The sequence below is a fragment of the Tachysurus vachellii genome, chromosome 16, assembly GCF_030014155.1.
Source record: "Tachysurus vachellii isolate PV-2020 chromosome 16, HZAU_Pvac_v1, whole genome shotgun sequence".
Taxonomy (NCBI): Eukaryota; Metazoa; Chordata; class Actinopteri; order Siluriformes; family Bagridae; genus Tachysurus; species Tachysurus vachellii.
This window is the reverse complement of record NC_083475.1, coordinates 10203183-10215682: the sequence shown is the minus strand read 5'-3', so window position 1 is coordinate 10215682 and position 12500 is coordinate 10203183. Positions and strand designations below refer to the sequence as shown.

Genomic DNA, 12500 nt, shown 5'->3' with positions numbered 1-12500 from the left:
TATGTACATACCCCAGTCCTAACGAAGTCTTTCCGCTCCTCCAAGCTAAGACTTTTCAAACTACTTTTTTTATATATATAATGATTATTATTATAGTATTATTATATTTTAATAAATGTTATCAGAATTTCAACTCTTAAAAGCCGTTGTGCTCGTTTGGTAACATATTTTTTGTACTAAAAGTACAAAGTCTCCAAGAAATCAGTCCCAATTCTAGGAAATTCTCTAAACAAAATCGGCTCATTGAACTTTAGGCTGCATTTTAGAGAAACTATGTCCTGCCTCATTAACTTCTACATTACTCGCAGACACGTCATTGTAAAACACTAGCGCTAACGTGCCAACAGCCCGATAGAACCAAACGCAGCTGGTACACGCCGCACAAATGGGATGATTTGGACAAGGTTTTCTTTTAAGGTACCTTTTTTTTTTGCTCACACGCAGACAATGAAAGAGACTTGCAGGTTGATGTGTAATATTCTTTCCTAAATTAGCTAGAAAACTGGCAGTAATCTAGAAATGATCATCTTGCTTTTATGGTTATTCTCCAATGCGTGCTGCCTGATAGCCTCTGTGTGTGCATCATAGCCTCAGGTAGATTTCAGAACGTGATCACCAAAATTCAGATAAGCTCATAAGGCTGATCTGGTGAATATGACTTTATGAGGCTGTGTTATAACAGTTTGGAAAGAAATATATGAATTTGAATATTCAGACTAAAAAAAATCTCATCAGTGAAGACCAGCTTCCCGGAGACGCCTTATGTATAAGCGACGGAAGCTTATTAATAAATGTGTTACTACAGTAACGTCAGTGTGATAACAATTAACCATTTATTTACTTTCTTTACTTATTTAACAGATAGTTTAAGACAGTTATTGAGTTATTTTTCAGTATGTGAATTTAGTGTGCTAACGTATGTATCTATGTGTCACTTTTTTGAGTAGGTGGTTTACTTCTACTGGATGTGTGTGTACGTATGTGTGAGTGAGTAAGTGAATGAGTGAGAGAGAGAGTGTGTGTGTGTTCATGTACCAGTTACAAATAGTACATGCTTTTCAAGTGTTGATAAGAAGCGAGGGATTTTAATTGGCGCACCTGTCTTACAGCCATCTGGAGCCTCTCGAGGAAATTCTTACTTAACGCATTCTAGCACACACACGCAGACACACAAACACACACACACAAACACATACACACACACACCTGTGTTTGCACAGGTACATCCAGTGCCATTGTATTACTCTCGGTATAATAAACGTGTACTTCCACCTAACCTTAATCTTAACCTTAATCTTAACCTCCAAAGTGTGTGTGTGAAAAATGTGATCTCTGTGACTTTTTCCGTGACACGGTTGCTGTTGAGTATTTTAGAAATAAGACTCTAGAGCTTATACAGAATGGTGAGGGAAAAACACAAACATCTATGCAGTATACAAAAAGCAGGACCGTAGAAACATCTCACGATGTCAACGTGACACAATACAGAGGAGGGATGCGCTCTCTCTTCACCTCGTGTTCAAGTGTGCTGCTGTGCTACGATTTTAGAGGACACATTGTGTGTCAATGGTTCAGCTGCTTTTAGAGACATAGCTGGGTTGTTTGTTTGTTTTTTCCTGTGATCCGTATGCAACATTTAAAAAAGTCGAGAGTCAAAAGCATTGTCATGATGAATCATTTTGCCATTATTTTTTTTAGTAAATCATACACTGCCTTTTGTCATCTACGGTTTAAATCTATAGGCGTAAAATTCATTTAGATTGATTAGCCTGGAAACCAAAAAAGGAATAACGCACCACTATCTGTGATGTTATGAGAAAATAATCCAAGTTATACCAAAGATTTCCAAATTGTCTTATTTTGCTTAAACCACAGAACTGTGGCAATTACAATGTATTGTACAGTTATTACTAAACAGCATGTAGTTAGATGTAATGTTGTGGAACATCTGAACAAACAGGTTAGCTCCTATTAATAAACTGCACCACTTCAAAAAAACAAAACAAAAAAAAACATACCTATTTGCTATATAGTGCTGAATGTAAAGTCTACGAATGTTATAGTGACAGTAACACATTAGAACAAGTGTGTATATGTAAACCAATCATTCTGACCAATCAGATTCCTTTATCACGTCTCAGTTCATATAATCAGCCCCCTCTTCAACCTGAAATGTTAATATCGTTCGAGCTTGACTGAAGATTTAGCATTACCCCGTGTTCTGACATACCGTATATCGAACCATGATATCAGGTATAAACATGGTGTAATATTTGCTTTAGCCTGATGACATCATCTGCTTATTACTTTAAAACTAACCAATGTGATGTGAAATGATGTGTTTCAGTAAATAGCATGCTTGTAAACAAAAACACAGCTGTCATGGCAAAATCGCCAAACTGTGGCCAAATCAAAACCTGCCTGCAGGCTTCAATAGCTTCCCAAACACACACACCGTACACACACACCATACACACACCACACACAGCTCCACCGTGACACCTGCTTCCTGTTTACTGCTGAAATGTTCCGAATTTTTTGTCACTTTTTGTCATTTTGTCATTTTTCTGCCAGCAGATAGACAGTCCCAGTGTTTTTCCCCCAGTGTCTCACTTCTAAATTATATCACCAACACTCTCTCGCTCTCTCTCTCTCCCCTGTCTCTCTCTTTCTTTCTTTCTGTGTATATACTGTATATCTTCTACTCTATCTGTCTCCTCCGTTTGAATGAAAAGATTGCACTGGATGCAGGTAGGCTGTCAAACTGACATGCATGTATGGAAAGGTTCATCAACTCTGTGTGTGTGTGTGTGTGTGTGTGTGTGTGTGTGTGTGATGGCATGTGTATGCAGGCTAGCTTCACTGACAGAGCAGGTTGTTCTGAAATAGCAGCAAAGTCCTCCTGCTCTCAATTACTTGTTACCCATAATTCCACTTTTCTGGTGAAGTGCAGAAAGAAGAGAAAAGAGAGTGTGGTCAAGATGAATAGGGGTGTAGGGGAGGATAGATAAATCACAATGGACCGGTCTGGATTGGTGTGTGTGTGTGTGTGTGTGTGTGTGTGTGTGTGTGTGTGTGTGTGTGTGTGTGTGTGTGTGTTAAAGGTAGTCCAGTCTAGATGTAAGAAAATATTGTGGACAGAAAGACAAAGAGAAGGAGGTATGAGAGATAAAGTTCTTTAACGGCACTGAAGGCAAGCAGTCAATATCATCATCTTGTTCCCTCTCTTTCTGTCTCTCTCTCTCTTCCCTTGTGTTCTAATCAAAAATTGTTGTTTCTCGGTTGGGGCAACTTTTCGTGTAGCATTGCACGCTCTGGGGAAATAAAGGCTGTGTAATTCAGATTTGCCTGGGGAGCATCTTGATTTGGGCTGAATTTGAAGCATCCTTGTTTGTGTCTTTATGACAATCCCATAATCCTCTGCAATTCCATGAAAGGTTTAATAAACATGTGAGACCAAACACACTGTCACTCAGGACTATGTTCGCAAGTGTGCTTGTCTTGTACCTTAACACTCACTATAAGTTTACTAACTTGATCATCGTGAGGATGACAATGTTCTAAATTAAAAAACCACCCAGTGAAGCAGGCACCTTCAGGTGTGCATACTAAACAGCTACACCCAAATCAGAATAGAAAAGATTTAACATCTCTTTCCGTCTCATCCCTCTTTGTGTTAGCTTGCTCATTACGCACACACACACAGAACACAGAGATGATACAGCAGGACTATTACTCATATCAGACTCCAGCCAGCATCTTCAATTAAAAACCTGTAAGAATTTAATATCAAGCTCTAAATTTAGTCTGACATGCTGTGAAAGTAATAGTCACAATTTATTTATTTATCTGTGTATATGTGTATATGCATGTGTGTTAGGACTTGATGTACTATGATTGAAGCAATATCTAATCACCTCATGTAGTGTTTTGTGTGTCTGGGTGAGTCTGCACATGCGCGTCATCAACCTTCATGTTGCTCATAAAATTTGTCACACCAGTCACAAAGATGCTCACAGCCTCACAGAATGACAACTGTTCTGTCACTGCTGTGAGGTAAAGCACAGGGGTTTAACATCTCTCTCTCTCTTTCTCTCTTCCTCTCCCTCCCTCTCTCTCTCTCTCTCTCTCTCTCTCTCTCTCTCTCTCTCTCTCTCTCTCTCGCTCTCTCACACACACACACACACACACACACACAGTGGTTAGAATGCTATGCCACTTAGCTTGGGAGCATTAATACTCCATGAGCTCATTAGCATGGCCACATTAAGCTGCACTGCCATCTAGTGAGACCACTGAGTCCATGAATATTCAGCAGGTGGGCGGAGCCCTCACACTGAGACAATAACCCAGCTGAGCTGAACTCTGAGCTCTGATGTGTAATTAAACACGCTATTCAGATTAAACCATTCAGGGTTTAAATGCATGGACGGAAATCGATATCACATTGGTATGATTTTCTAAGACTGTTGAGCATATCGTCTGTATTTTATTAGAATTGACTCCACTGACTGAGCTTTATGGTGCAGCTCATCCACAGTGTTCCATAACCTACTTTAGACTAGGCCTCATGCTGCAGCTCATCCACAGGGCTCCCTAATCCACTTTAAACTGGGCCTCATAGTGCAGCTCATCCACAGAGCTTTATAGACATACTTTAGACTGTGCTTCAAAGTGTAGCTCATCAACAAGGCCCCCTAACACACTTTTAACCAGGCCTTGTGGTGCAGCTCATCCATACAACTTTCTATACCCACTATCGGCTAGGTCTCAAGGTTCAGCTTCTCCACAAGGCTCTCTAAATTTAAACTGGGCCTCACAGCAAGCTGGTCCACATAGCTCCCTAAACTACTTTAGAATGGGCATCACAGGATAGCTTGCCCACGGAGTTCCATGACATATTTTGCATTGCTCTGCATGGTGCATTTTATCTACAGATCTCCCTAATACACTTTAGAGTGAGCCACGATGTGCATCTTGTCTACAGGGCTCCCTAACCCAATTAAGATTGAGCTCATGGTGCAGCTCTTTTACAAGGCCCCCTAACCCACTTTAGATTGGGATAGAAGGTGCAGCTCGTTCTCAGGGCTCCCTAACCTACTTAAGACTGGGCCTCATTGTGCAGCCCATCCACAGAGTTTTCTAAACCCACTTTAGATTGGGCCTCATGGTGCAGCTTGTCCATAGGGTTCCCTAACCAATTTTAGACAGGGTCTTACACTGTAGCTGATATAGAGCACTGCCTAACCCACATTCTTTCCATGAAAGACCAGCTAATGGCTGTGAACAATCCAGTGAGATGAAGAAAAACACCAATTGATTTGTGTCTAATGTCACTACGCAGTGGGAATGTTATAACTGGCTTGAGGGCATGCTGCCGTGGGCTTTCTGAAACTCTGCATGGGCACTTATTTTAAGGGAGAGAAAGAGTGAGAGAGAAAGAAAAGACTCAGACATGTCACTTTTAAAAGATCACGCTTACATGTAATTGAAATGTTTTGCATTAAACAGTCAGGAGTGCTTCATTTTTAATAGAAGTTGAGGTGTTACATTCAGTTCAGACAGAAGGTGTGTTCGATTAGTGTTACGACATCTTGTATTGTGTTGGTGCCAGGTGTTAATTACAAAGAAGTATTTTAACCTGCTTGGTTTAAATATTTGCAGCTCTGAACATTTGGGTTTTGCTGTACACATCTGTCTAGTCAAATAATATTCATGCATGAGAAGACCGTCACTGCATTAACAGTGAAACCATGGCAACAAGGAGTAAATGTGAATTAGCAACTACTAGCTACCAATATATAGAAATATGGTGACTGATGTTTTTAGATTGATATATTGATTAGCAGATCAATAAAAATGGGGAGATATAAAGGAACTTGAACAGGAAGCGGCCAGATTACATTTAAGCCAGATTATTAGGTTTGTTACAAAAAGTATTAACAAAATATATTTTTAATTATCCACATTTTGTGCTTTCTCTCTCTCGCTCTCTCTCTCTCTCTCTCTTTCTCACCCTCACTCTTTCTCCCTCTCACTCTTTAACTCTCTCTCTCTCTCTCTCTCTCTCTCTCTCTCTCTCTCTCTCTCTCTCTCTTTTACTCACTCTATCTCTCTCTTTCTCTCTCACTCTTTCTCTCTTTCTTTCTCACCCTCACTCTTTCTCCCTCTCACTCTTTTACTCTCTCTCTCTCTCACACTCTTTAACTCACTCACTCTCTCTCTCGCTCTCTCTCTCTCTCTTTTACTCACTCTCTCTCTCTCTTTCTCTCTCACTCTTTCTCACCCTCACTCTTTCTCCCTCTCACTCTTTTACTCTCTCTCTCTCTCTCTCTCTATCTATCTACTTAAGATGCTACTTACTGATTGGCTGAGAAGTGCTGAAAAGAAAGACAACAAGCAGGACTGTAGACCCTACAGTTGAAATAATTAAATCTTATAGATTTACTAAATGTACTTTTTATTCTTCCTCTCCTCTCTCTCTCAAAGGTATAAATAGCTGTGATTGGCAGGTGTGCTCCGGATGGTAATTAGCACAGTTGCCGGGGTGAAGGGGGCGGTTCCGTGTCTGTGGTGATAATGAGAGCAGTTCCCACGCGGCGGCCATGACAGTTCTGTAACGGCGCGGCCGGACCGGCATTCGGGCTCCATAATTATTGCCTGTTCTCTCTTTGAGAACATAATCGCCACAGAAAGATGCAATTAGCTGACAGGCGACTCGCCCCACCACTCCTCACCGAACCCTAGGGTTACAGTGCCGAGAAAGTGAGAGAGACAGGAAGAAATAATAGCCCCAAGTCAGCCGTTCGACGGAAGGAGGATTACACACACACACACAAACACACACACACACACACACTTTTATCCTTTCTTATTTTATTCTCCCTTTGTTTCTTTAAATCAGAAAGGAAGTAATTAACTATGCAAATTGTACTGAAGCTGGTAGTTATAATTATGCACACACACACACACACACACACACACTTTTAAACAGAACAATAATCGGATCAGCCCCTCACATCTTTCTGTGTGTGTATGTTTGTGTGTGTTTGTGTGTGTGTTTGTGTGTGTGTGTGTTTGTGTGTGTGTGTGTGTGTGCGGAACGAAGGGTAAAAAATTCACTAATGATTTTTGCAAATATACATCAGCACACTTATCCTACTGTATCTCCTTCTCTCCCTTTTTCTTTCTCTCTTCCCCCCCCTCTCTCACATCTCTTCCCTCTCTCACTCCATCATCACAGCTCTCTCTTCGCCCTCTAGCTTCTTCTCACTAACTCTCCTATTACTTTGTCATTTGCTCTCTATTTTTATCTCACTCTTCCCTTTGTCTTTTCTTCTCTCTCAGTTTTTCCTGCTTCTTCTTGGATGCTTCACCGCATTCTCTCTCTTTTTCTTTGTCTCTTTCGCAGTCTCTCTTTCCTTTTCTCATTGCTTCCTTTCTTTATCTGGCTCTTTCTTTATCTCTTTTTCACTCTGTGCTGTTTTTTTTCTTTCTCATCTCCCCCTTCCCATTTTTAGATAGGCTTGATGTAATCTCTGAATCCTTTAGTGCCTAATCTGCATATGCACTTGTTTTCTCCTGCTGCTGCTTCCCTCATGGAAAACACATGCACATACATACTGTGAGAGAGAGAGGGAGGAAAAAAGAGAGAAAGAGAGAGGGAGAGAGAGAGAGAGAGAGAGATGGATTATAATCATGTACCCCACACTGGGTGATAAAAGTTTTCTTCCACATGTTTCCTCATGTTTCTCTTTATTTTCTTTCCACATGGTTCTTGCCTGTCAATCAGCTGGTTGTCGGTGGTAACCTGCAGCAGGCTGCCGTGGCGACGGTGCTCTTGTGATAAAGTATGGCGCTTTGGTGTTAACAGAATCTCAAATGAGGAAGAGATGTTTCTATTTAAGGAACTACTTTCATTAAAAAGCCCCACCCACTCTCACTTCCCCCTCCACTCCACCTCACCTCTGTTTCTTTCTCTCTCTTTTTATCTTTCCAGTTCTCTTGGCATCTATCTTTCAGCAATCCTTTCTTTTTCTGCCTCTGCCTTGTATCTTTATCCCCATCTCCTCGTCTTTCACTCTGCCCTGCTTTCGGTACCTCCTCTCCTTGCTTTCTAACCATTCTCTCTCTCTCTCTCTCTCTCTCTCTCTCTCTCTCTCTCTCTCTCTCTCTCTCTCTCATACACACACACACACTCAGATCTCTAAATACCAATCTTCATGTTGCTCTGTAACACACACACTCTCTCTCCATCACTCTCTGTGTCTTCCTTGTGTATGGTAAGTCTTTATGTCTTATCTTTCTGCCACATTTGTCCCCCCCCCCCCCCCAACTATCTGTCCATTATCATCTCTTCACTGTTGATCTACCGTATGTTTGAACAAATAAGGGCCAAATGAACAAGTCTAACATATTGCATCAGTTCTGAAGTAAACCATGTATCAGTCATGTCAGTTGTGTGTGTGTGTCTGTGTGTTAGAAAAAATAGGACATCGCATCTTATTGTTTCTATTATGCATTAGATGGAAAATAGATAGCATGTGAAGAGGGAAAGAGAGGTGTAGAGAGATGGAATAAGACAGCGAGAAAGAGAGAGAATGAGAGAGAGAGTGAGAGAGAAGGTTAGACCTCGTACCTTTGTATGCTCCCAGAGAGATCGCTGGCATCCTGTCTGTGGTGGAAAGAGAGAGAGAAAGCGATATTAGTGAAAGTTCTTGTATTTCTTATTCCTAGGGGTCTGGTAAATATAGATGTACTTATTTGTGTGTGTGTGGGGGGTGAAATCATGCATGACCCTGGTGCATTCAGAGCCTGCAAGATGACGCTTACTGCATACTTTACACACACACACACACATACACACACACACACACATGGATACAAGCGCATTCACAGATCTGCTCAAGTGCACATTACTCCCTCACACACACCTCACAGAGGGAGACAGAACAGACATATGGAGTGTGATGAGCTGCTGACTGACTGTGAAAGAGAGATGGTAAGAAGAGAGATGTAGAGAAAAAGAGATGGTAAAGCTGAAAATGAGAGAGACTAATAGAAATAAATAGAAAGAGATCGAAAGTGTGTGCATTTGTGTGTGTGTGTGTGTGTGTATTCCACTCCGTATTCCGAGCAAGAACAAATCAAGCTGAAATGAAAAATCTGCCATTGTTCCTTAAACCCAATCCAATTAGTCCCAAAAGGACACAGACACAGCTTTAAGTTAAAGAAAACACACATAGAAAATAAGGTGGAAAAACAGAAAGAGAGAGAGAGCAAGAGAGAGAGAGAGATGGAGCGAATGCGTGTTCTCAAAGAACAAATCAATCGGCACCAGTTCACGCTGGCCAACTCTGTGCGTCACTTAGTGAACAAGAGCTCTCGCTATGAGCTTTCCCTCCCAGTCCAACATGCACGACGCTACTTTGTGTGTGTGTGTGTGTGTGTACTTTCTGCTGCATGTTAATAAATTGGCCCCTAGTCGAAAGCTCAGAGTGCGCACCGCTGCAGTTCTGACAGCACCCAGAGAAAAAAATGGCCACACGCCATCTATTCTATTCGCTTATTAATAATGAGCTCTTCTCCTTTTTTCTCTCCTGATGAAATGAGAGAGATGAAAAACGACGGCATATGCCGTGCCTGGCGCACACGCACACAGAGCCCACATGCAGCCGGGACTTGCTTTTGCATTTCAAAGACGCTCAGCAAGACCACTGGCCGCTGTCAGCCTAATATAGACACCAACAACAAGGGCTGAGGAATGATGAAGGGAACAGATACACACACACACACACACACACACACACACACACACATAGGTGAGAAATGACAAAATGACCACAATAGGCATATTAAATGTATCACAGTACAGTCTAAAAGACACAGAACACACATACATGCAAATATCATACAATGCAAATATACAATATTATAAATAATATACATAGAGTCGAGGAAAGACGGAGTGACAACTTGCCAGCATGGCAAGGGAATGTGTCTTTCGCCATATTAGTGCCTTAGTACTCACACTCACACACACTAAATACACTGTTGGTCTGTCAGCAACAAGACTGATGGTGTGAACAGCTCGCCGTTTCTCCTGTTCTCCCAGTGCCTGATCAACGCACAGTCCGACACACACAATTCGGCTAATTCAGTTAATTTATACGAGCTAACCGTGGCTAACGGGGCAGAACTAATTGCCATTTGGAGTTAAACTTCAGCATCTGCTGAGGGACACTTCATCGAGCAAGTGCTACATTCTCAGCTCGTTTCTTAATGTAGCTGAAAACACTCTTCTCAGTTTGTAAGGAAAGTGCCTCATCAAAAAAAAAAAAAGTAGGGTGCATGATGGGAAAGAAATGTTGCTTTTCTCTGTCTTTCACTCTATAGTACTTTTCTCTTTTCCACATCAGTTGTCATTATCGTTTTCTCCGGAAACGGAACCATCTGTGTGTCGGTATCGCATTTTGTCTTTTAGCTCACCCTCATCAACACACACACACACACACACACACTAAATATTAGGTCATGCTGCATTTGTTCCATGAACATCATCGTTTATCTACCAAAGATTTGAGTTGTTCTGATATGGCGTGTGTAGCATATTATCATCATTTCCATGTAGTCACTTAAAATCTACAGCAGGATATGAATCTGTTGAGTCCTTTAAGCTTTTTCAGTGAGTCGCTCCAAACACTAGCTGGTTAAGTCCTTCACTTTCAACGGGTGTAAGACAGAAAAACAACCCTGGATTAGCTGCTAGTCTTCTACAGCGATATCATGCTATACACTCTGAAATTATTAAGCAGAATTTCCTGTTCATCAATTATTAAAGCTAACTAACTACTTCTAAAAGCAGAAACTTCAATTTGCTAGCTCACGAAGCAAAAACTACACATACAGTAATATGTGAGAGTGGAGAAGGATATCAATCTAACAGCAACTACTGCCACAAGCAGTGTTAAGAAGTCTAAATGATATTAAAAAATGCTTTTTATTAACCTTACCATGGTGTTATCATTAGCTAGTCAATTCAAAAGGACAGGACAATCTGTAAAAGAGTGAAAAAAGCTAAAGATTCTAGCTGTAACCAATTAGCCAGAATTTTCCACTCAACAAGAAATCAAGCAGTGTGTAACAGCTGTAAAATGCCAGCTAGTTAGGTGTCCAAATGCTAAGATGTTTTTATATCCTGACTGTACAAATGGCATACGCTGTTTTCTGTCACTAGATAGAGCATTAGCTAGCAGGCAGAAGATCATACAGACCATCAGACTCTGGTTTCGGTGTCAGTACGCTGGTTAGATTGTTGAATAAATTATGTTGTTCATAGAATCATTTGACACAATCTAATGAACACTGTTAAACTGTTTATCAGTCACTAATTTAGCGATAAAGAAATCAATTAGAAAGCAATTTGACCAACCTGAAAAATCCTCCTAATGCCTTCATACTGTAGAACACAAGCCTTAAAAAATGTCTAAAAGCAATTGTACTCATTAACTTTATCACATTTATTGTTATTGTTATTATTATTATTATTATTATTATTATTATTATTATTGTTATTTTCCCTTGTTTAATCCAAAGTTTGTGTTAGATTTCAACAGGAACTTTGTAAAATCTGAAGAAAAAAGCTATCCTTCCACAACTTAACCACAAAACCATCGGCTGTTGAACCTGGCAAAGAGCATTTGGATCCAGTTATGGATAAGTTATAAGTTATAATTTGTGGCTTGTGTGTGTGTGCGTGTGTGTGAAGTGCCAAGGTTGAGGTCATTCCAGCTGTGCAGTGTGTGTGACTGAGCGTGTGTGACTGAGCATGTGTGATTTGATCAGGCCAAACTAAAGCTGATACTCCCACAGGGCTTGCTCTCTCATCTCCCTAACTGTGTGTGAGTTGAGCACAGGTGTGGTACCATAAACATGAGTTTAATCTAAAATCATTGTTGGATCTGCACACTGGACCACAGAATGCACCGTGAACTGTGAACTTTGGGTGACCTCACCAACCATTTTTTTTCCGCATTAAACCATGGAGGACTTCGAATAAGGCAACGTAAACTTTACATTCACATGAGATCATGCAGAGACACAGGAAGTAGGGGTGCCGAGGATGCTGTAGGAGAACCTCTGAATTGGCATTTTAATTTATATACATATAAATCTTTATAAATTACTTCATTAGCACATGTTTAGGTGAGAGTGTTGGGTGGGGTTACTGTGTTACTGTGTTAGTGTATTCTTTTCTCTGTATATTGCTACTGGATGCTTGAAGTTTCTCTGTGACAAAGAAAGAAAAAAGAAAAGAAAGAAAGAAAGAAAGAAAGAAAGAAAGAAAGAAAGAAAGAAAGAAAGAAAAAAGTGAGTGAGTGAGTGAGTGAGTGAGTGAGTGAGTGATTAAGTATATCTATCTATCTATCTATCTATCTATCTATCTATCTATCTATCTATCTATCTATCTATCTATATTCAAATTTAGATTTCCTTTTAGG

The 12500-nt window shown here is 40.5% G+C and overlaps 1 protein-coding gene across 1 annotated transcript in view; it reads right to left on the bottom strand.

Moving 5' to 3' along the window:
* celf2 (cugbp, Elav-like family member 2) overlaps nt 1-12500 on the bottom strand; it is a 142916-nt gene that overhangs the window by 99862 nt on the left and 30554 nt on the right. The window contains exon 2 of the mRNA XM_060889999.1: nt 8639-8674. Within this exon, the coding sequence (XP_060745982.1) occupies nt 8639-8674 (36 nt within the window). The remainder of the gene's footprint in view (nt 1-8638; nt 8675-12500) is intronic.